The 23,932-nt window shown below is 40.9% G+C and overlaps 1 protein-coding gene across 1 annotated transcript in view; it reads right to left on the bottom strand.

The window, feature by feature from the left end:
* Positions 1–3,397, bottom strand: part of xkr7b (XK, Kell blood group complex subunit-related family, member 7b) — a 119,666-nt gene extending 116,269 nt beyond the window's left edge. The window contains exon 1 of the mRNA XM_086277821.1: positions 2,799–3,397. Coding sequence (XP_086133947.1) covers positions 2,799–3,397 — 599 coding nt within the window. The remainder of the gene's footprint in view (positions 1–2,798) is intronic.
* Positions 3,398–23,932: the final 20,535 nt, after the last annotated feature.

Here is a 23,932-nt window from a genome sequence, read left to right as displayed (position 1 = left end):
CTGCATGCTCACATAGCTCTGGGTCTGTTGGTCTGACAGTGGAAACATATGTTTAAAAAAAACAGAAAGAGAGCCATTCAGACACCTCTAGGATGAGTAAAATTACAAAGGGACCAAGGTACCAGGAGAGGGTTACCGAGGTAGCCACGCCTGGGGGGAGGTGTTTGAGGGAGAGTGCCTGGTAGCTGGGGCTTAGCACGTGGGGTCCAGCCGGGCACAGCCCAAAGAAGCAACATGGGCTCTCCCTCCTGTGGGCGCACTACCTGCAGGAGGCACCATAGAGCTTCAGAGCCATATGGATTTGGTGGTGGAGCAGATGCCCTGGTGGTCTGACCACTAAAAAAGAACTGACTTCAGGTTTTCTTTGGCGCCTGTATTTTATACTTAGATACTTTTGTGTTTTGTGGTGTGCTGCATTAAGTAAAGGATTATGCTATATTTAAAAGGCTGCTTGAGAGACATGCACCTCAAATGAGACGCACGATAAATGGACTGGAGCTTATCTACTGCTTTTTTACTCGAGCACTCAGAGTACTTTTAGCAGCATGTCTCATTCACACAAGTGCTTTTTCACAACAGCCACACACATCCACACTCCAGCGATCGCATCTAAAGGAACCTGGGTTCAGTATCTTGCCCAGGGACCTTACAATATAATAATATAACCTTAATTATGCAGTGCCTAGAGGTGACTGCAATTACGTGAGTGTAATCGAGTTTAATTCAACTGAACTGAATTAAAATGTTATAGTAAAAAAGTTCCTTCTACTCTACTAACTGGTAATGGTTGAGCTGGTTGTGGCAGAGCTACAGGAAGGTGCTTTAGTCCAGTTATCAGCAGCTTAGAGGTTTGAAGAGTCCAGAGTTTAATCTGTGATGTTTTATGATTATCTGTAAAACATTAAAGAAGGAAAATGTCTTTTATGTCTTTTTCAGACTTTTCCCTACACATTTATTTGTAATTGTTTTTTGTATTTTCATCTGTTTGTCACTGTTTTTATTTATTGTACTTTGCCTGACTTGATAAATATGTGGCAATACAACTGGGTTACTTGATTACAGCACTTTGTAATTGTCACCACACATAAATTTGTAAACATCTAAATGTCTTATGTTGTAATTAGAATATATTTCATTTTGACTCTGGCAGCGTTCACAAAAACTTGTTTCATAATGTTTTTTCACATTTGAAATGAACACACAACTTCATGTGTGAGTCTGATGTATTATATACACAGTGCTTCACGTTGTCTAACAAAAAAAAAAGTCTTTCATTTCTAGAGATTTGGGTTATGTGAAACTTTCATATTCGAGTCAACCCTTTTGCACCCAGCAAAAACTTCTACGTCGAGATTTGAAGAGCGAGAGGTGAAAAGACGTCTTTTCGGGTCAGTGAAAAGACACGCCTTCACTTCTAAATTTAGTTAAAAGTGAAAAGACACCTCTTCTTTCTCAGCACATCTGCAGACTCCTCAGCCAACCATCAGACTGTAACCCGGAGCGTCCTGTGAGGCAGTGTGACTCCATGTTTCAGGTTTTGACTGTCCAGGCACGTGCGAATAAGCTCACCATCCAACGCTCAAAGAGACCCAACCCCAAACTTGATTTACATACAGATATATGAACATTTATAAATAATTTTTTTATAGTTTAAAAAATGCTGTTTTGTAAAACTAGTCTGTGTAGCCACAGTGAAAAAAACTGTAGCTGTCTGATTGGTCGAAAAAAGGAGTTTACAAAGAAGGCGACTCGACTTCTTTAGGTTTGGTGAAGGTGTTTAACCTCTGATCCAAGAGGCTTCTTCAGTTCTAAAACTAATAACGTGCAGACTCCCAGGTATTTAAACCCTGGTGGATGCTGTGCCCACTATTAATGCTCCAAACTCCTAAGACTACCATGGGCTGGATGACTGAGAAGCTACACAGTCAATCAAATGCTGTGTTTAAAATATATAAATTCTACAACAAGGTTGGATGTGAGGTTTAGAGTTCTTTCTGGTATAATATCTATGTTTCATCTTTCACTTTTACTTTCAAACTTCTTTTGACTGGTTAACCAGATTTTTCAACATAAATGGACTTTTGGTGCATGATGGGTAAAGTCTAACAGAGTTAATGTAACAGGAAAGGAAATCAGTTTGAAATGTGTTGTGGGAATGCTCGTTTAAAGATTCAGCCCATACATTTTAACCATCCCAAACTACTCTGCTTGTAAAAGAAGGGGGAAAAGATCCAGTGTGGAAATCACTGACATGACAAGCAGCCAGAGGAGAGCAGCAGCGAGGTCTAAACCACAGCGCCTTGATAATGTTCCTGTCAACATATCAGGACCATGACAGTCGGAGGCATCGGGGGGCAGAAACTACATGTTGGAGCTGTATGCAGCCGTGCAGCTGCTGTCACAGGCGGGACTGGAGTGGCAGGTGGACCAAAAGGTTCAGTTCAGGGGAGCTCATCGCATTTTTTACGACTGTTTAAAGTTGTGCGTGAACGTGGGTACTACACGGCAGCTTTGGAGGAAGGAGTCGCGCTGTCTTCGTTTATTTCTGCACATGGAAGAGAGAGGGAACATTTCGGACACATGCACATGCGATGACGCGCGCGCACACACACATCGAGAGCCTAAACACACAGACACACTTTCTGGCACACACATGGAGATCTCCGTGCAGGATAGCGTTGAGAACGCATTGCCAGCGCACATATTACGCACACAGAAGTGCGCTTTGCACACACACGCGCGCGCACATGCACGCAAGCACGCCCCTCTCGTACTCCACGCCACTCCAGCGGTCCTACCTCCACACTTGCCCCAGGTGCAGGACGTGAAGCACGGTCTGAAAGACCCACATACAGACGGTGCAGCACCTCCAGGGGGTCCCGACTCTCCCCGCCGTCGCTGGCGGGGCAGAGGACGCGTACACCGGTGTAACATTCGCGGCGTTCACCGCCACCGCGCTCCCGCCGCGCTGGTCGCTGTCCTTGGTGCTTAGAGTGCCGTCTCCCGCCGCGGCTGCTCCGCCTGCCGCTGTTCCGCTCCCGCTGCAGCTCGCTGCTCCTCCTTCCCCGCCGCTCAGCTCCGCGTAGTCGTACACGAACCACCTGAAACTCAGCACCTGCACGACAGCCGAGGGCACCACGACAAAGACGAGCGTCAAGCCGAACCACCAGTTTTCGCCTCTCAGGTAGTAGTCGGCAGCCAGCCACAGGTCGGTCGCGCCGTCGGAGAAAAAGACGAGCAGGGCGCAGAGCACCCAGCAGCAGTCCAGCAGGGTGTAGGGCTTCCCGCCGGCGGCGGTGCAGCGGGGCCGGGCGGCGGGGTTCCCCGGCTCCGAGAGGCTCCTGGGCGTGTTGTCATCTTCCACAGACACCGCTGCTCCATCCGACTTAGCGGCCATGTTGGTTAGGATAGGAGAGAAAGACAGAGAAAGAGGTGGGGAAACGGGAGAGAGAGTGAGAGAAAGCGAGGGAGAAGGGAGGGGGCTGGCTGTTTGCAGGAGAGAGTGTGAGAGATTACATCATAACTAGCCTCATCATCAGCCAATTAATTGCGAGGCATCATTACTAAGAGCGCTTTTAACACCGTGACACCAGCGCGATGTTTTCGGGACATCCAGCGTGCAGGCAGACAGTCCCGCAAATAATTACGACCTGCGGGGTTGTGCTTTTAAACCTATTATCGAATCTGCCCTACCTCCGCACCACCAGCGCACATGTTACACTCACATTAAGGTAATTTTGCATGCACCATATGAGTTAACGACTTAGCTGGCTACTGTCAGTGAAGGACTCAGCGTTTTTATGCACATTCAATCTGCCTTCAGGCAGTAAATGTTAAATGTCCTGTGCTTTCACTCAAAAACCACGACCCCTTGATCATTAAGACACTGGGTGGCTTTGCACTCAGCGGTCTTTACGGCAGTAGTTCGACTGACATCATTTGGGTTTATCATCGAGAGAAAGCAGAGCAGAGGAAGCTGCTTCACATTCAGACAGATGTTTAGGAGCTCTTAAGTAAAACTACAGTCTTGCCACAGTCTGGGGCGGAAAGGTTAAAGGGTTACGCTCAGTTTTTTAAATAATTTTTGCCTGGGTTCTTCTCTGCATACACTCAGCAGCAGTTTCACAGGCTCGTTTTATCCTCTCAGAGTAACAAGCCACAGTCTGGATGATGATTTTTATTTGCATGAGGGACACAGTGACACACGACAATATGACAGACAATAGCAAGACCTGTTTTTGATTGCTTTAAAATAAGGTAACAGTGTAACTAATTGTGCATTTGCTGGCTGTTGGAATAAATAGAAAAGCAAAACAGAAAACTTGATTTTGGTACAATTGTTGTTGATATTATATATAAAAACACAGAAGCATGGTGGACTGAAGGAAATAGCCAAGGTTGGTTTCAATGCCTTCGTTGCATGTGTTACATCTAATCTGTAATATGGTAATTAGGCTGTAATTACTAGTTGCTGTCAACACAGAAGAACCATAGACTGTATATAAAAGATGCACCTGTTTGGCTCGCAACAACTCAGTGCATACACAGACACGGCCGACCTGCTGATGTTCAAACTGAGCATCAGTGACTTTGAATGTGACGTGGTCGTTGGTGCCAGACGGGCTGGTCTGAGTATTTCAGAAACTGCTTATCTGCTGGGATTTTCTCACACAAGCATCTCTAAGGTTTACAGAGAACGGTCCAGAAGAAGAGAAAATATCCAGTGAGCAGCAGTTCTCTGGGTGAAAAGGCCTTATTGATGCCAGAAATCAGAGGAGAAGGGCTAGAATGCTTCGAGCTGATAGAAAGGCAACAGTGACTCATTACAGCCAACGTATGCAGAAGAGCATCTCTGGACACACAACATGTTGAACCTTAAAGCAGATGGGTTACAGCAACAGAGCACCACACTGGGTCCCCCTCCTGTCTCCTCCTTCAGTTCACACACACTCAACAAAACGGGAAAATAGAAGATAAAAAATGTTGCCTGGTCCGATGAGTTTCAATTCCTACTACAGCATTTGGATGATAGGGTCAGAATTTGGTGTAAACATGAAAGCATTCGTCTATCTTGCTTTGTATCAATGGTTCAGGCTGCTGGTGGTGGAGTGGGATATCTTCCTGACACACTTTGGATCTCTTGAAGATCACTTAAGTGCCACAGCCTACCCGTGTACTGTTGCTGAACATGTCCATCCCTTTATGATCAGAGTGTCTGCAGGTAAAATCGTGTCCAACCAGGTACTAGCAAGCTTTGATCTATTGCTACAGATCATGTGAGTGTTCGTCCTGATTAACGTTTGTGATTATTTTCATGTTTCAAATCTTACTGAATACAATATGCTCCTTATTTTGTAAGTTATGGTTCTAGTTAAAGTCAAAAGGGAGAATAAGCCTAGCGTGCTGCAGGGTGGCCTTACTGCAGCTGTGTGGATGTGCAATCGGTCGCAGCATGTCCAGCTTTGAAACACAGATATGGCAATGGCGAAAAAGTCTTATTTGATTTTGTTTGCAGACTATGAAATTAAAAAGAAGACTCGGGCAGCAGAGTATTAGCTACGCCAGCTATGTCAGCTTTAAACTGCACACTGATGAGCAGCCAGAAAGGGTGCACTAATTTTTAATGTTTCTTATATATATGAAATATGTGTTAGATTGGAGAAAGTGCCTGTTTCAGTACTGTTTCTGATTTTAGCTGCTTGTGAAGAATCAGAGTAAAAAGAAGCTGTGTGTGACGTGTGATCAAAAGAAAATACAAAATATTGACGGGTAATGAAAGAACGTGTCACCTGCTGCAACGACGTCTCCGTGATGTGTGATGTTGATGGGTTTTTGGACAACAATGGAGCTCTAGGGCGCAGTGCAATGACACATATCAGGATTTGGATATGCTGACAGTATGAGTCGGTGGGATTAACTCACTTTTGGTTTTCTAATTGGATTTTTTTGGCACCAAGAAAAGAAATGGAAAAAAATGTGAGACTCATCCCAGAAGATTTCATTAGCATCAGTTGTTGAAGGAGGTGTATTTATTTGGCAGCAATTCAGCCGTATCCATTTCCTAATATCCTCAGCTGGTCCCGGAGCAGCCACTCTCCAACCTCACAGGCAGCCTCTGTTTTAGCATCAGGGTCTTTAAAGTGCATTTGTCTGATTGTAATGAGGCAGTGATGCATAGAGCTGACAAGACACAGAGCAACTGGTCTGTTTACAGCAGTGACCATACTAATTGAAAAGATCCCATAAACTCTGAGCAGAATAGGCAATAAAATTCTTTGGTGAATTACTTCTCTGTGCTTCACTGCCCTCAATAAACTAATCAGCTGCCATGTTTCCACATCAGGGCAGAGGAGGGCTTAAAGAGCCAAATTCAATCCAAAATATCTGCAGATCCAGTTAAGTTCATTTGAAGCTTCCTTTCTGCAAATTGACTGCCTCGGTTTTCTGTTCTTTCTTTTTCTTTAAGATTCATTCAGACTCCAAACTCAGCTCATAAGGATGACTGTCACAACCACACTGCAGAAGATTCCCACAGTTCACACTATAATTCAGTATGTTGATGGCTGAGGAACTAAAACGTCTGACAGATCACACTGGACCTCCTACTTTCACCTGGGGGTTCAGTTATGAGGAGCATTTTTTCACGTAGCTGAGTTGTTCACATTTTTTTGTGTCAATATTTTAGTTCCAGTTACTCTTTGCTTGGTTTTAGGGAACTAAACTACTTGGACAGGCATGATTGGTTTTTTTGGAAAAAGTCCAAATTTAGGCTGAAGCACACCCGTTTACCACCTTTTGGTGACTCCACATGTGCCATATAGAGTGCAGGTATCCCAGCTACTTAATCCATGGAGAGGAATTCCCTTTGCAGGTGGTCCAGATAGGGACTGACTGACTCAGTCAAGACGGATCTCAAGACTGCACCATAGCCTAGATTCTACGATCTTCTATAGGTAAAACATAACTAACAGCAAAAGCTTTTCCCAGCTGTCATAGTGCGAGAGGCAAAGTAGACCCTGGACAGGTCAACGGTCCACTGCAGGGATCACACCGTGAGTGAGACGACCACACAATCACCAGTTAACGTAACATAAACGCTCATGGCTTTTCAGTCCTAGATGACACCCACGCAGGCACTACGACTACATGTAACCTCGCCACAGAAAGGCCCCAGCTGACCACTGCACCACTGTGCCATCATTTACCTTAAGACAGGGGTGTCAAACTCCAGGTCTTGAGGGCCAGGTTTTAGATCTCACCCTGGGTCAACACACCTGAACCAAATGATTAGTTCATTACCAGGCCCCTGGAGAAGACATGTTGAGGAGGTCATTTAGCCGTTTAAATCAGCTGTGCTGGCTCAAGGACACATCTAAAACCTGCAGGACACCGGCCCTCGAGGCCTGGAGTTTGACACCCCTGCCATAAGAAATAAATGGATGCAGACGTTCCCTTGTTTCATGGTTTACTCATAAATTCCATCACAAGTTATTACACACCATTGAAAAGATCCAAAGAAGGTGCAACAATTGTCGAATTAAGACAGTCATTGAGGATGTAGAGAAAAAGAAAGATGTTTTATTTGTCAATCTCAGTTTTGATGGAAGAAAACACTGAAAAAAAAAAGATGGGGAACAAACTCTCAGCTTGGAATTTCAGAGAAAGGCAAAACAAAAGTTCACACAAGACGATTTGGCGAGACTTTTTATTATAGCACAGAAAAAATCATCATCATCAACTTGCTTATTTAACTTACTCATGGTTGAAAATATGAATGCGAGCCACATATTCTTCCTTTGTAAATGTCAAAGTTTTGTTTTATGTGGGCAAAGGCATACACAGCTGGTATTTGGTGTTTAACAACTTCTAGAAGTTTAAAGATGATGCTGTAGCTGTTGCCAGTAGCGCAGAGATAATACACAGAATCCAAACTATTTAAAACATTTTCTAATTAGGTAGCTTCAATTTATTAGAAAACGTCCTTAAATGTTCTGTAAGCCCACATATTTCACACATTTAAATACTCGGATCAACAGAGAATAAAGAAGATTTCCTAAATGAAGTTTCACAATCCCAAATGGTTTTTAATGGCTCAGTGCTGTATAATTCAAAGCTCGGAGTGTTCTGGTTTTTGTTTCACAGCATATTAGACATACACAGATTTCTCTGAATATTTTTTTTGATAAATGATGCCCATTATGAGTTTGCGACTAAGGGGAGCTAATTAGAGATCCCAGATCGTCACAGCTCCGTCTCTGACAGCCTTTAAAAAAAAATACAGCTTCTGAGTTTCTGCAGTGAGGACAAAACTCTCATCATACTTTCTTATCACAATTTACATAAATAAAAGTTTTTTGCAAAGTTTTCCATAAAATGTAAAACACAGAGACATTGAGTATTTTAGTCTGGTCTGACTTTAAGAGTGAATAAAAAGAAGGTGGACACCCGCTTTCCTTTTTGACCTTTAGTAGTGTAATTATAGCAGTTTAATGAAAGGTCAGATTTTCAGATGTGATGTCTCGTAGGTCTGACTGAGAAGTAACCGGAGTGAAAAGACAAAGCCTGCTTTACTTTTTTCCAATTTAGATAGACTGTGTATAAAAAATGGGTGTGGTCAGCGACTTCACCCATTGGTTGGTTGGTTGGAGTGAAGCCCCACTGTGAAGCCTCAAGATGAGCATTTTCACTGTCGCCTGTTTAAGCCTTTAAGACCTACCATAGAACCAATTCCACCAGAGCTTATCTTTATATTTTTACATGCTATAGTCCCATTTTTGGGACCATTTATACTTATATAGCCCAAATTCTAATAATATGTATGCATCAACTCCATAGTAACGACATAAATTGCAAAAAAAAAGTGCAATAAACTACAAAAAAAATTGAAAGTCGTTTTTGTTTTGTTTTTTACATATATTTCTAGTTAGAGAAATTTAACGGGTTTATCCCTCAAAACTTTAAATACAAAGAAGTTGCACAAAATAGTTTCCAACCACAAGAAATTTATTTTGAGTGTCTTCATAGTTTTATTTTTGAGATACGCCAATTTTTATGTACTGCAGGAAAGATGAAAAGAAATATTATAATGCAAATTTGCAAAACAAAACAAAACAAAACAAAAAAACAACAGCATGTGCATCAAAATAAACTATTTCCAGCAGTGCAATTTGAGTTCTAAGCATCCCAGAAACTATACAGAAAAGCATAAAAGTTTAACATGACTTTTATCAAACTTACTAAATATCATGTTGTGTTGAACAGCCCAACAAACTGATCAGGAAACTGAGATCATGTTCTTTTAACTAGAGGCCAAAAGGTGAGCAGTTGTAACACACCTCCTATGGGATAGACCTGTTTGAGGGGGGAAATGAATTTGCAAGTAGGACCTGGTCAAATTTCTTAAAAAATGTACAATAATAAATTGTGAAAAACCAAACAACACAGTAAATCTTCTCTGATCTTTTGGGTTTGAAGGCCCCCCGGACCCTTTTTATCCTGATTAAAATCCAGCTTTGACGGACATGGTCAATAATAGATACTGTGCAGCCATCCAACCGTGATTCATTGTTATTAGAGGATCAGAGTTTGCCAAGAAAATATTTCCACATCATACATTATCAGCTGCAGCCCAGACTGTTGACACAAGACAGTTTGAAACCATTAATTTGTGCTTCAGTCACCAAATTCTGAGGCTACCGTCTGCAGCCTCGGCACAAAGTGGAAATAATCAGACCAGGATACAATATTTAGTTTCTGTGCCTACTGCAGCTGCAGATTTCTGCTCCTGGCTGTCAGGAGTGGAACCAAAGGTGGTCTTATAGGTGCTCTCCCTCAAGGTTGGACATGTTGTGAATCCCGAGAAGCCTTTCTGATCACTTTTAAAGAGTGGTTCTCTGAGTCCCACAGCCCTTCTGTCAGCTCTAACCTCTGTAGTCTCTTCAATTTGGCATTTCCATCTTGAGAACTCCCTCTCGCTTGATATTTATTTTTAATGCACCAGTGTGTGTAAGCTGGACAGACTGTCGTGGTGAAAAGCTCGGGAAACCAGCTGGTCTGGCACCAACAGTCATGCTACCGTCAAACTCACTGATACGGATGTTTCCAACATGAGGATAAAAAATAAAAATCGTTAAAGTGCTTCACCATTAATAAAGTGTGAGCCGCGTCTCCAAACCAGCAGCAAACTATGCAGAATGAATTGAAATAAAACAAACAAATTATCATAAACAATTACCAGTGCATACATGGCTGAGGAGGCAAAGCAGATGGTCTATTAGTCACAGGTGGTTTGATCCTCAGCTTCTCCTGCACGCATGACAAAGTGTCCATGGGCAGGACCTCCAAATTGACGGATTGATGGATTGCATCTTGCATGGCAGGTGTCACTTAGCTGCCCGTGAAATGGTGAGTGAGAGTGAAACAGCAATGCATGCTTTGGATACAAATGCATGCATTTACCATTCACCCCCAGCATAGACCATTTACAAACAGAGGACAGGAGGCATTAACCAAACATCCTTCCTATATGCAAAATTATTTAATATTTTAAGGTAACCTGTCAGATTTGTCTCATGCAAAATAATATTCACTTAGTGCTTATGAGTCATGCAAAGCATTTACCATATGGCTTATCTATTATCCCCACATGGGATAAAGCTTTCTTGTACCTTAAACTTGTGCTTCACAGCATGTGTAATTCCAGCACTGCTGCAAGCATCTCTGCTTTTATTCAGTCGTTCAGTTCTTTCTGTGATAATCGGCGTTTTTTAAAGATGAATCTGGCAGCTCCAGCTACTTCTCGCTGTTTGTATTTCTGTAGTTTAGTGAGGCACATTTCACACGAACATTTTAGAACATCAACACGATGCAAAGTCTTTTTCTTTTTTCATAAACATTCTTTATTTTCCAACATTTTCATTAAAAAGTCTTTCTCGGGTTTCCTTAATTTGCAAACAATACTCGTGTTTCTCTGCCTGCTCAGCTCCATCCACCAGTTATCTGCATGATTATCTGGACATTTCTTCTGTGCAAGATACAGGAAGTGAAAGAAACCATCAGCGGAGTAAACGGACAGTGACATGGCTCTGGAAATCTGCAAAAGTGTTGTTACCAGAGAACCCATGCAGACACAGGGAGAACATGCCAACAGATTCAAACCCAGAGCCTTTTTGCTAAATGTTAGCATGTACTGGTCTGTGTCCCTGTTATTCCTGCCATAGACTGGTGGCCTGCTCACCAGTCTAATAATACTTTATTAATCCCTAAGGAAATTATGTTATTATTGCAATTATTGTTGCCTACTTTTTAATACTCTATAATGATTTTACTCAACAATAACATAAAGTCTATCTTTTTAGTACCTTAAAATAAAATCTTCCAATGCAAAATATATTGTTTTCTAGAAAAATAGAAAATGTATTAAAATCATAGAAGTCAAATTTGGTAAATACCTTTTTTGTGAGGGGAAAAAGGTATTCCTGCAAACTTTAAAAAAAAAACTAGTGCTGTGTCATGGCTAAAAACTGTAATATTTTTAAAAGTAGATGAAGCTTCGGTTCGGAAATGCAAAGCAACAGCAGTTTGCTTTAAAGCTACATTGTCCCTAACGGCCAGCAGGGGGAGACTGTTCTGGATGAAAAAAGACATTTGGTTATACAGACGTCATGTGGTGTGTTTACAGCAAACTTAAAGTGAAGTTTCTCCTTGTGCTACTCATATTAATGCATTCACTCCACAAATATTTACCTTCAAAAGCTAACAGGAGAAGAAGTACAACCACCATAAACAGCTGGAATCAAATCTAAGCTTAGCGATCCAGTTTCACCTCTGCTCGTGTCGCCCATTTAAAGTCACATCAGTGTGTTTCTTTGAGCCTTCAGCTGCCTTGTCTCTGATCACAGCAAACACTTATTGAACTCTTAACTCTTGCTGAATATGACATAATGTTTATTTTATACATTAAAGTTCCCTTCATAGTCAAAAAAGGATGCTAAAGGAGGCCATGCCTTTGGTACGGCCTTGGTTTCTCATTCAGTCACCCTAAAATCTAGTTTTAAAAGACCAAAATCAAAATAGTGACAGTGGAAACACCCAGCTTGAGGCTTCATAATGGGTTTCTTTAACGAGTGGGTGGCTAGCATCCATTTTTCATATACATGCCACTCCAGTTGCTCCTCAGTAAGACCTGTCTGAGAGATCATGTCCAAATTAAATTTTGATCTTTTCGGTGTAAAAGAGAGAGTTCGGGCATCAAAATGCTCCCCTTCAGAGTCTGCTTCACCTTAAATCACATTCTGCCCGTGCATCACTCACAAGCTGCGCATTTCCTGACAAATGAGGGTCATTATGAGTTTGAGAGCGCAGGGAGCTAATTAGAGGTCTCAGATCAGTGGTGCCACTGCTGTGATACACTTTGGTGAATGCACACAGACTTCAAGCTTCAGAGGGACTTTTAAAACATCTGTGCCAGTCCACTGTTTTTAGGATAATGATTTTTTACATTTCAGATTGCTTGTCAGTGAAGAGTGACAGGAAGGAGGGAAGCGAGATAATGAAGAAAAGCAAACAACCTAATTCTCCCATTGTCCTTTATGCCTCGTGATGCTAATGGCAGATATAACGTATTAGACACAGAGTTTGACCAAGATTATTTTAACAATAAAAGCAATGTGTGGGTGTTATCTATCAGTTTTTACCATTTGAATTAGTTTGCAGATGCAAAGTGAACATTATGAGAATCTGCTCGGCTCTTAACATCGGACAAGTCCGTGGCAACCTGCTACGGTCAAGGCTGGAGCTCAGTTAACATTTACCCTCTTTGTGGAATTGTTGTCTATTTGGCTTAGATGGAAAAGTTTGTGACAGGAAAAACTACACATTTAGGACTTCACTTGGAAAGAAAAAAACTAGAGTCTATGAACATGTGCTTGTTTAGCAACACAAACGAAGCCCTAACCCTAAATGGTCATCGAGGAGGCGGCTTTGTAACAGGAACTGGCAAAGTTAACAAAAAGAAAGCAGAACACAGGCGAGGCTCTGGGGTTTTTGACGGAGTTGAAGAATGTACCAGATGTTTCTCACAGAGTCGGAAGAAGGAAAGTGATGCAGAGAGGAAGAGGTTCTTTTGAGTGACTGAACAAGTAGGTTGTGTTTGGCTGGAGAATCTGGAGTGCACAAAGAATTGCAGGTTAGTAGAAGGAATAGCAACGAGGACCAAAGCCAGAAACCATCAGCAGGGCCTGAATGTTGCTACCACAATCTGTCAGAGAGTTGATTTTAAAAAAAACCAAAGCCAGTCTTAGTGCAGGTGCCTGATTAAAAGATGTCTGAGTGTGCCGGCTAGGTGTCTAGTGGGAAGACAAGAAGCTACCCCTGTGAAGTGACACAGAAACATGGAAATATAAATACACGGGGAGGAAAGAAAGTGAGAAAAAGAAAAACCTGCAAGCTGGTGCTGGAGGCTATGCCCTGCACTGCTCACACGTGATTAGGTGATTGGGTAATCACGTAAATAAGCAGGTGCACAGGTGTTTCAAATACAGCAAAAACACTCGTTCTCATTTAGCACAGCAGCCGAATTGCCAACAGATGAGTTTCTGAGGTCAGACGAGCATGCCATAGAGCGTGCACAACTCACTTTCAACATCAGTCAGAGGATTAAGACAAAATAGAAAGTGCCTCAGAGTCATTAAAGGAAAAGGCGTCCACAAAACTCACTTCTTCAAAGTGATTTATTACATGGACAATTACACGAAGCCTGCAGAATATTCACTGATCTGAGAAATCCTCCAATACCCCAAAATGTCAAGCTTTTCACAAAAATCACTTCATTTTATATTTTAAACCACGGATGTTAAAAATCCCATCATCAGTTTGGTGTTTAAATGCCTGCAGGGTCTGTGGGAACCATTTCAAACCAATCGCATCAAATCACGCTTTAAAGGAACGAGAGAGAAAACATCGCTGAATTGTCTGGAGGCACATGCAGATTTCCTGAGATTCTCCAGATAAGCACTGACGGTGAAGTTACCCATGTGTCCTTTTACACTTCACGGTTGTACTGTGACGGGACAGATCAGCCTCTACTGCCTTTTTTCAAGTATAGAAGTCGTTTCTCAGCTGGTGAGAGATAGAAACCTCTCACTAGCCGATGCTTCTCCCACTAATAATCCTCTCCGGCTTCGAGAAGCATAAGCTGAGGTGAGCAGATGCAGATCCTGGTTCATTAATTTGGACACTGTTTTATTAATATTAATACATTCATTTTTGTTTCAGTTCAGTAAATAATTAACAGGTTAATGGTGCCACACACTGCAGAGAACTTGTAACGCCTGTATGCTAAAGAACACCTTTGTTGACACTGGAAACACTGACCACAGACAGATAATGGCCACCTGTTTGGAGCACAACACTGTATACCCACAATATTAGGCACGGCTGTGTCTTATTGTACTCTAGTGTGATTATCCCCACTCCCTGCGCTCACCTGCGCTTACATTAACAATCCAGGTCTCAGCGGGCGTCAGTTTACCTCCAATCTCCTCTCTCGTCTTTGTTCGCTCTCTTTGAGGCATTTTTATGCCGTGAATTTTGTTGTTTGGAGACGGAGTTTATAGCTTTCAGGTTGGGGATTTCTTCTCTTTTGTAATCATAGTTACAACACTTATGGTTTAAGGATTAGCTTTTTGTGTTTCTTTGTGCTTCAGCCACAGTTTGATTTCCCATTGTTTCCTGTTTTTAAGTCTCTTTGATTTTTAATATGATCTTTAATTTATTAAATAATTATTTCTTGTTAGTTTAATTCTCTATGTTCTCACTTTATTCTTTAATGATCTTTAGTTTTAGTTATTGCAGTTTTGAAATCTAATTTCTCTCAGTGGTTTGTTTTTCTTCTATAGATCTGATTCCTTGTATTTTGCTTTATTTTACTAGCCTCGCAGTATGGCTCCATGTCAGGTGTGTTAGTACTTTGCTTCTGTGTTTTTTGGTCTGTTTTACTTTAATTTGTGTCATTTGTGTCTTTCCTTCAGTTTTACTTGTTGTGTGTCATTACCCTGATTGTGTTCAGCCATGCCTCGTTTCCCTCCTGTTTCCACTTTACCTGATTATCTGGCGTGTATAAATAGTCCTGTCTTCCCTGTAGTCTTTGTCCTTCTTGTGTGCTACCTGCCTGCTCTGGATGTTGTTTGTGGGGTCCCTGTGGAGTTTGTACACTGGACCTTTTGCTTGACCTGAATAAAAATATGTTATTTATTTATTTTTCAAGACTGTCTCTGAGTCCTGCACCTAGGTCTGCTCTCTGCTGAACATGGATCTGCAGATAAATGCACTCCAGAAAAACATTCCTGCAGAGCACAAGTAACATGATTCTAAGTATTTTGTGCATGTACACAGTATACAGAGACCACATAACAAATAAACTGGACTTTATGGTTAAATGCACTCAGGCACAGTGTGGACAGCCTAGTGTGAATCCACACTTAAAGATTTGCAGGTCTGGGCCCTGTTTCAGGAAGCCGGTTTGGAAAACTCAGAGTGAAAAACGACACTCACGGTTGAGTAACCCCGAACTGTCCAACTCGGAATATTCCGTTTCAGAAAGGCTGATAACAATTAGTTCAGTCAACGCGGAGTTGCTTTAACCCCAAGTGAAGCGCGCGGACGAGGATACATAAAGCCCTGATAAGCGGAGCACAGATTAAGCAAGTCACCATGGAGACGGAGGGAAAGAAGGCGCGGTCAATGTATTTCACAGCGCTTGAGGCCGAAATTCTGATGGCAGCATATGCTGATAACATGCAAATTCCACGGAAAAAAGTAACACAGCCACAGCTGCAAAAGCATGCATGGCAAAACATAGCTGACAGAGTCAATGCGTGAGTGTTAATTTAAACATTGATCGAGGGATTTCCACCCATTTAACACGTTATTTTATCATATGTTATTTTATTTGTTATTTTATACATTTTATTTTGTGATGTGATGTGAGCGCAGGTGCAACCCAACAGGCCCCAAACGTGCCTGGCAGCAAGTAAAAATGAAATATAAAAATATAGTCCAAACAGGTAAGGTGTAATTGTATTATGAGCCATAGTGCTTGGTCTGTTTGTCCTATGTAAATCAATTGCAGTTAGAGGCTACATTAATTTTCCTTCTGTAAGCATTTATTGAAATTATCTGAGCACATTACAAGTACATATTTGCTTACTCTGTATGCTCAAATGTGGCCCGTTATAGCCAACAGAAAAAAAGCGGAGGCCCGAAAAACAGGTGGGGGTCCTCCACCACCACCACTCACAGAGGCTGAGCAGTTGGCCCTCAGCCAAAACAGTGGGCGCCCTGTGGCCGAAGGCATCTCTGCGGGGACATCCTCTGAGGCAATAACCCCGCAAGACACAAGTGCCTACATAAGGGGTAAATTCAAAATAATACATGATGTGCATACATCCTTTCTTCACAGTCACCTTTGCAGTGCTGCTCATTCATTTGATAAACTCTTCACCATAATGGATTATTTTGTAGTGAAGTTATTTTCCTACTGATTTTGCCTTCCCTCAGTCTTGGTTGTCTTTGAGAGCATAATGACAATGAAGTGTAAGGTGATTGGTATGTTTGTTAATTGCCATTTGGTCCCTTGTAAGTTATAAGTGACCTGTATAAACCTCATATTCTATCAGTTGATGGTGATGGTGTACTGCATCTGGTGCAGCCTCCTGTTGAGCCAGACCAACATGCAGTTGTGAGTAATACTCCACAGATTATATGAGTTTACAGTAGAACAGCAATGTTGTTTATTTCTTTACTACAGGAAAATAATGAAGAAACATTGACAGCTGTTACAGAGGAGGAAGCAACAGAGACACTTTATGAGGTTTACATCTTTTAATACTTTGTGTACAGGAAATACAGGCGACCAATAAAGCCAGTTGAACAAAAAATCTGTTTATTCTTCTTTCAACATGTTGAGGTGATGGGTCAAAAGAAATGATTGTGACATATGGTGTCTCTGACTGCGCTTCCATCTTGTATGTCCGTGGGAGGGTCAGGATGTTCATGGTTTGGATCACTGCTGCTGTTTGGTTCAGAAGGACAGTGTTCTCCTCTAATTGTGGCAATGTTGTGAAGAATCACACATGCCACAATAATGTCACATGCCCTTTCTGGGGTGACCCTGAGTCTTTGCAGGCACTGGAACCGGGCCTTAAGCATTCCGATAGTCATTTCAATTCTGGCTCTTGTCCTGCAATTAGCCAGATTATATCGCTGCTGTGGGCCCGGTTCAGGGTCAGGGTAAGGGGTAAGCAAATAGGGTAAACATGGATACCCCCTATCACCAAGCAAGTAGCCAGTGAACTCTCCTAAGACAGAAGGATACACTTCAGTTCAAATGTCCCTGAAGCAATTGGTCTTTATATATTTTAAAGTATTCTCAACTCACCATGTCCAAATTTTGTGCTCAGTGTACATTCACGGAATATTTGTGAGTCATGGACAGAGCCTGGCCACTTGGCTTCCACATTTGTGATAATGTTGGCAGCATCACATATGATCTTCACAGTGCAGAGAACACAAATTAGCATCCATTACTATAATGAAATAATTTGTTAGTTTGACATGCTACAGGGAACTATGTACCTGTACATTAATGCTGTGGAAAGACTTCCTGTTCACATAGTCTCCTTCATTTACTGAAGGAGCAATGATTGGAATGTGAGTGCCATCTGTACAGCCAATCACGCCTGGGAACCCTGAATATAAATGTGCAATTTAAGTAGTAGTCCAAGTATCACCACATCATACATTAAGTTTTGGTCATCCTGATACCTGCAATTTTGTGGCATCCCTCTTTGATAAATCTTGTGGGTCTGTGACCGGGGAACACCACAGACGAGTACAGGAGACGTTTCAGTGCAACTGTAACATTCCTGACTGCCCGACAGACGGTAGCCTTGGAAACGTGCTCAGCGTCACCAATATTATACAGAAAGCTCCCGTTTGCAAGAAACCGAAGTGCAATACAAATAATATGCAATGAAATGAGAGCATGTCCGCGATGTGTCACATGCGTAATATATGGCCTGAGGATGTTATCCAAATAACTTATAGATTGTGCTGAGAAACGGTAACGTTCACACAGAAAATCATCAGGAAATGATAAAATGTCCAAACGCGCTCTGATCACTCTCTCCCGGCGGAGAGCTCTGCGGAGAATTTGGGCTTCACGATCTACTGGCTCTTCAAGGAAGTGGCACGCCATGTCCGACACTTCCTACTGTCAGGTTTCCGACAAAGGGGCGGAGACAGTCAGGGTTAGTTGTAGTAAACCTGCTAGGGGGCAGGTTAGCTTCACGGAGTGTGTCGTCATAGTGACTCACTCAGGCTGCAGCTGAACTCGCTTTGTGAAACCGAAACCCCAGAGTTTTCGTTAACTCAGGGTATACTTCCTCAGTTTTTCCACTAAACCGGCTTCCTGAAACAGGGCCCTGCAGTCAGGAAACAGTGGCGTGTGGCACATTTGGACTTCGGGGACCCTGGGTGAACGTGATGTATGGAGTGAGGCTGAACGTTAGCTGTCCATTCAGTTGCATTTACACAGATTCCTTTTTACTTTGTCTGGTGGATTTTTCAGTCTTGTATTATTTAAACTATAAACTAAATACCAAGTCTGTTCTGAGGATTAAGTCAGTGGTAATTGGCCTGCGTATATTAAACCTAACGTTTTTTTCCTTCTTCTCTACTGGTTGCTATTTTGTGCAGCTCTGCTCCTGAGTAGGTAACAGGTAACCACTGGAAACACTGGGAGGTACAGCTGAACATAGTAGAGCTAACTTTAAAAGTAACTCTGGAAGGAAGACATTTTAAACCGAACCACGTTTATAGTTTATTGTAAACACTGAAATGCTGGTGAACTGATGTGAATATTCATGCACACACAAGCTGATGATGTACACATCTGGTAGTTCTGGTTTTTGTTTTCTAAAAGATGATTGTAGAAGATAAATCCTCTATGTTAACTCATGACATAATGCGGTTCTTTAATTTTGGGGATAAAAAAAAAAAAAAAAAAAAAAAAAAGGTTAACTCATTACTGGAGTAATAAGGAAACAATGCTTTTTCATGTACAGCCAGCAGCAGTCTGTGAATGGTGTATAAACTGCTGAGTGGAGAGCTGTCCATTAACTTGGCCCCATCAGCTTGCTTAGCTCTTTCGCTCTCATAAATCCTTTGCTTGGACTTTTCTGCCTCCTCATCAGTGAGCATCCAGTCTGAGAGAGCTCATGGCTTCAGGCTCCTCTACTTAAACACACATGCCTATTTATTATTTTCATAATATTAGCCTTTGTCTGACAAACACAACAGGTACTCACTAGAATTCTTGCTGCTACGAATAAGGTCCTGTTTGGTTAATTTACTTCTTTTCTTTCTTTCTGAGTATCTTTTATGTTCCTAGGTAGATGGAAAAAAGTAGCTTTATTCCCAATTTGTAGATTTTCAAGTAGATTGAATTTTTTGTTATGTAATTAAAATCTCAATTAAGAAACTCCTAGATAAAGAAATGGTCTCTTGTTGCAAATTTCATAAAATCTGTTACATTTTTGCCAAGAGTAAACACATACTGTGCTGCAACTGAATAAAATAAACTGGGTTTGGAGTCAAACTGAGAAAAATGATGAAGCATATTTGTAGTAGCCAATGTTTACTGACACTAAACCATAACCTTTGCATTGGATGTGAATAGTCAGTATATATTATATAGTCTGTCTTCTACTACTTGTTTCCTGTCACTTCAAAGGACAGAATAAGAAAGACTTTATTTATCCCCAAGGGCCAATTAAGACTGCTTACATAGCACCTTCTACTCAGTTTGGCCACTCAAGGAATGTGTCTGTGATTTTCCCATTCACATACACATTCATACTGTGCCTTTACTTATACCTAAGCATTTTTTTTTTCAATCTAATATTCACACACATCGAGCGACTCACACTCCCAAGGATCCATCAGGGGCAACTCAGCGTTGAGTATTTTGCGGTCTCTGGCAGAAGGATCGACCGACGTTCTGATTTTTAGACAACACAATCTACCACTTGAGCCACAGCTGCTGGTTAATCTGGAAAATGTGGGAATTATAAAACTGTACAGAAGCTGTTAGGATTGGCTGCACCTACTTTTTTGCTCAGACTTAAGCAGACTGGACATTTTAAATCTTACTTTTTACTGAACGTAACACAACAAAAAGAAGTTGTAGAGATACATCAGCATCCCATTTCCCTGACTGCTGACATGGAGGTTCTGATTTTGATTGATGTTTAGAAATCATTGCAATTTGTTTCATTTTAGTAAAAGAGTGTGTGGGGAAAACCAAACAGTTAAAAATCGTAACAATAATAAATCTTTACTACATATTATCTAGACAGAAACTGTGTTAATTAAATGAATGTTTCTAAGTTTTGAATGCACACAGATTAACACACTTTTAGATCGCACAAGGAAAAGTACAACTACACTGCTTTCATCTGAGTATAAACAGCTTTTAAAGGCTGTGAAAATTATACTGTAAATACTGATGCATAATTTAAATAAATTGTACATATCATGTCTACTGGGACCCACACTGAGGGTTAACCTCGTTGACTTAATGTGACTGGAAAAACAATCACTATTGTACTTGACTCGACTGTCCAAGAGGCAATGCTGTTTAATTTTTAACACGTTTATAAATATGATTTCTCACAGCAGAGGGCCGTAGGTGGATGAAACAACACAGGAAGATAGCAAACAACAGCGTGTGAAGACTGCAAGACTCAGAGGACGAGTAAAGATGGATGGATGTGTGTAAATCTGTGATTGATTTCTCTGAAACTGGGGGATTCAGATGGATTTCAGAAATCTGTTCACTCCCTACAAATGAATGTTCTTTCCCTCCTGTCACTGGTAAATACTCATTTCCAGCAGAACAGAATCCATTCAGCAAAATGAAAACAGAGTCCCACTGCTTACTGCTTTTTCAGTTCTTTATTGTGCAGTTTCAGCAATAAGGTGGAAAAACAGGACTAGAGAGGATTCTTTGGCTCACCTATCACTCCTAAATATAATTCAAACAATATATATGTAGCAAGTAACTTTTATAAATCACGCTGGGAAAATAGGAAGTTACTTAAGCTGACTACAGTTAAGTCCAAAAATGCCCTCCTTAACATTTTCCAAAGTCATCCGGTCTTTGGAGTCTTTGCTAGAGCGATTCTGGGTCACGGGCCTTATGTTTACCACCCCTAGTCATAGGCTTACTTTGTTTCTTACCATCCATCCATTCTCCTGTATCATTAAACACCATCTAATAATTTTTAATGCTGTGGAGCTTGCTGTTGAACATAAAAATAAAATAATAGCAGAACATGAACACTAACAAAGAAAATTAAATCCAGACTTTTCAATACTGTGTCATGCTTAACAACAGTGTTGCGTTTTATTGCTGTGTTAATGTATTGTTCCCCCATACAGCTGTTATGATAAGGTAAAGCAGATACAGAGAAGAAAGTTTGCACAAGGCTGTAAATGTATTTAATTGGATGCACTTGCTTTTGGATCCAGCCTCAAGTGGCCCTTTAAGGACCTGCAGATTCTCAAACTTCTGCATTGACTTCATTAATTCCTGGGTGACGGTGAAACAATTAAAACTAAAAAAAAAAAAAAGCATTTTCTGAAGAAACTGCAGTGTGAATGCTGATAGCTGAATGTTTTGAGCTGAAATGAAATTGTTGAATGTTAAGTTAAAAATGTTGAATGAGCGAAAAATTACAGAATTTTCCACCTGAAAACAAAAGTGCAGAACTGTTGAAAGATGACGTTCACACAGAAGAAGTAAAGAAAAGTAGCTGAACATGTTTAAAATGTAAATTTGAAAAAGCTGAGTAATGACAAGAAAATTCAGAGTCAGAAAACATCTGAATGAATATTAAAAGTTCATATTCTTTTAATCACTGAATGACTGAAATGTGGGAAAATCCGAGTTTTAATCATCCAGTCAGAAAAGATGATTCTAAAAGTCATCAACTGTGTGCAGAAGAGAAATCCACCAATGAACAATGAGCTTGAATTTAATGGGCCAATCAGAATCCAGTTGGCCTACACTAACTACTGTGTGCAAAACCTTGTCAAATCTGCCTCGTTGCACCTGTTGAAAAACTGTTTCTAATTCAAGGACCATAACTCCTGTTAATATTATTTTTAAACTGTGAGGATCCCAAGGAGTTGTTCTCCATAACAGTGTGTTCTTTATGTTCCTGTTGTCAGAAATGTGGCCACAGGAGCAATTTAAAAAGTGGGGTCATTCCTGCTGTTGAGACAAACTCCAGACTAAAAATACAATGTGTCTCTATGGGTCAGTTAGAAGGTACTCCCTTCACTTGGATCCACACAGTTCAAAAAGTTTACATCTCTGAGCTTTGAAAGACACACTGTTGGAAAGAGAACAACGATGGCGACGTTTTGAGGGTAAAATAATGGCTTTACACTGTAATCCCAAAAGTTATTTGCATTCAAATGGTTTAGCTATAATCACTGATGGTAATTAATTTTCTTTGTAAAACTAAAATCATATAACTGTGTCAGACAGAACTCATTGGTGGAAGCTTTTTGCACTTAACCTATATTGTTTTGCATGTGATGCACTAAAATGAATACATTTAACATGGTCCTTTCTATTTTAAGTTCATTCTAATAAATAGTTTAAGTTCAATTTTTTATAAGAGAATAAGTTTTAAACTCAACACTCAAATAATAAAAGTAAATTTGATGTTTACTGATCATGTTTAGTTGAAAGCACTTTCACTATTTTTAAGTTTTTGTTGCCCCTCCCATATTTTTCCCGGTGTCGTGCCAAAGTAGGTATCCCCGACAGAATTTGTTTCCCCTGTGCTGGGAGCACGCAGGAAGTACTGATGTTTTCATTTTGTGAAAAATTAGTATCGTTACATTACCACTCAGTTTGAGGGTTACAACAGAAAATTATCTATTTATTGCTCACGGGGTATCAGATGGGATTATTTTAATAAACCATAAACATTTTGGCTAATAACTATTTTTATTCTCCTGTAACTTTATTATATAAAGAGCTAAATCCTCCAAAGTTTCAGGAGAAATGCGTCATAATAAGAAGTGTTTGTGAACGAAAAATCAGCAATGTGGGATACTGTTTGTCCGTGATTTACACAGGGGGAACAAATTTTGGCAGGACCAGCCTGATATAATAATAATAATAATAATGGATACTTTATTGATCCCCATGGGGAAATTACTTGTTTTTCTCTGCATTTGACCCATTCACTCAGTGAAGCAGTGGGCAGCCCACTAAGCAGGCGCCCGGTGAGCAGTGTGTAGGGACGGTACCTTGCTCAGGGGTACCTCAGGGTAGCCGTTAAGTGGATTCGAACCGCCGACCTTCCGATCATGGGGCGACCACTTTACCTACTGAGCTATCCCTGCCCCATATTATTTGTATCCCACTATAACTTCGTTGTATAAAGAGCTAAGATCTCAAAAATGTCAGGAGTAGTTAGTCATTATAAGAAGTGTTTGTAAACTAAAAATCAACAATGCGGGATACTGTTTGTCCGTGATTTGGACAGTCCAGCGTGTGCTCCCGACGCAGGGGAAACAAATTCTGTCGGGGATACCTAGTTTGGCACGACACCGCTGCAGCGCCATTCTCTTGACGGGTTGCTGCCTTATCAACATTGAAGAATGGGTCAAATGCAGAGGACAAACTTCATTATACAGTTGTTTAATGACAATAAGCCTTACAGATTCCCCAAATTTTCCTGTTTTTTTATTTTATTTGAACAATTAACTTGTACTTAAATAATAAACAGCATTTATAGAAATACAATACTTTGACCTTTTATACTTGTGTTACTCTCCACCAACAGGTTAA

This window comes from Aulonocara sp. 'chitande type north' Nkhata Bay, linkage group LG20 (assembly GCF_057382095.1).
Source record: "Aulonocara sp. 'chitande type north' Nkhata Bay isolate Kocher_YH1m ecotype deep benthic linkage group LG20, A_spYH_male_GT1.1, whole genome shotgun sequence".
In the NCBI taxonomy this organism is placed as follows: domain Eukaryota; kingdom Metazoa; phylum Chordata; class Actinopteri; order Cichliformes; family Cichlidae; genus Aulonocara; species Aulonocara sp. 'chitande type north' Nkhata Bay.
The sequence above is the reverse complement of the archived record's forward strand: the minus strand, read 5'-3'. Positions and strand labels throughout refer to the sequence as shown.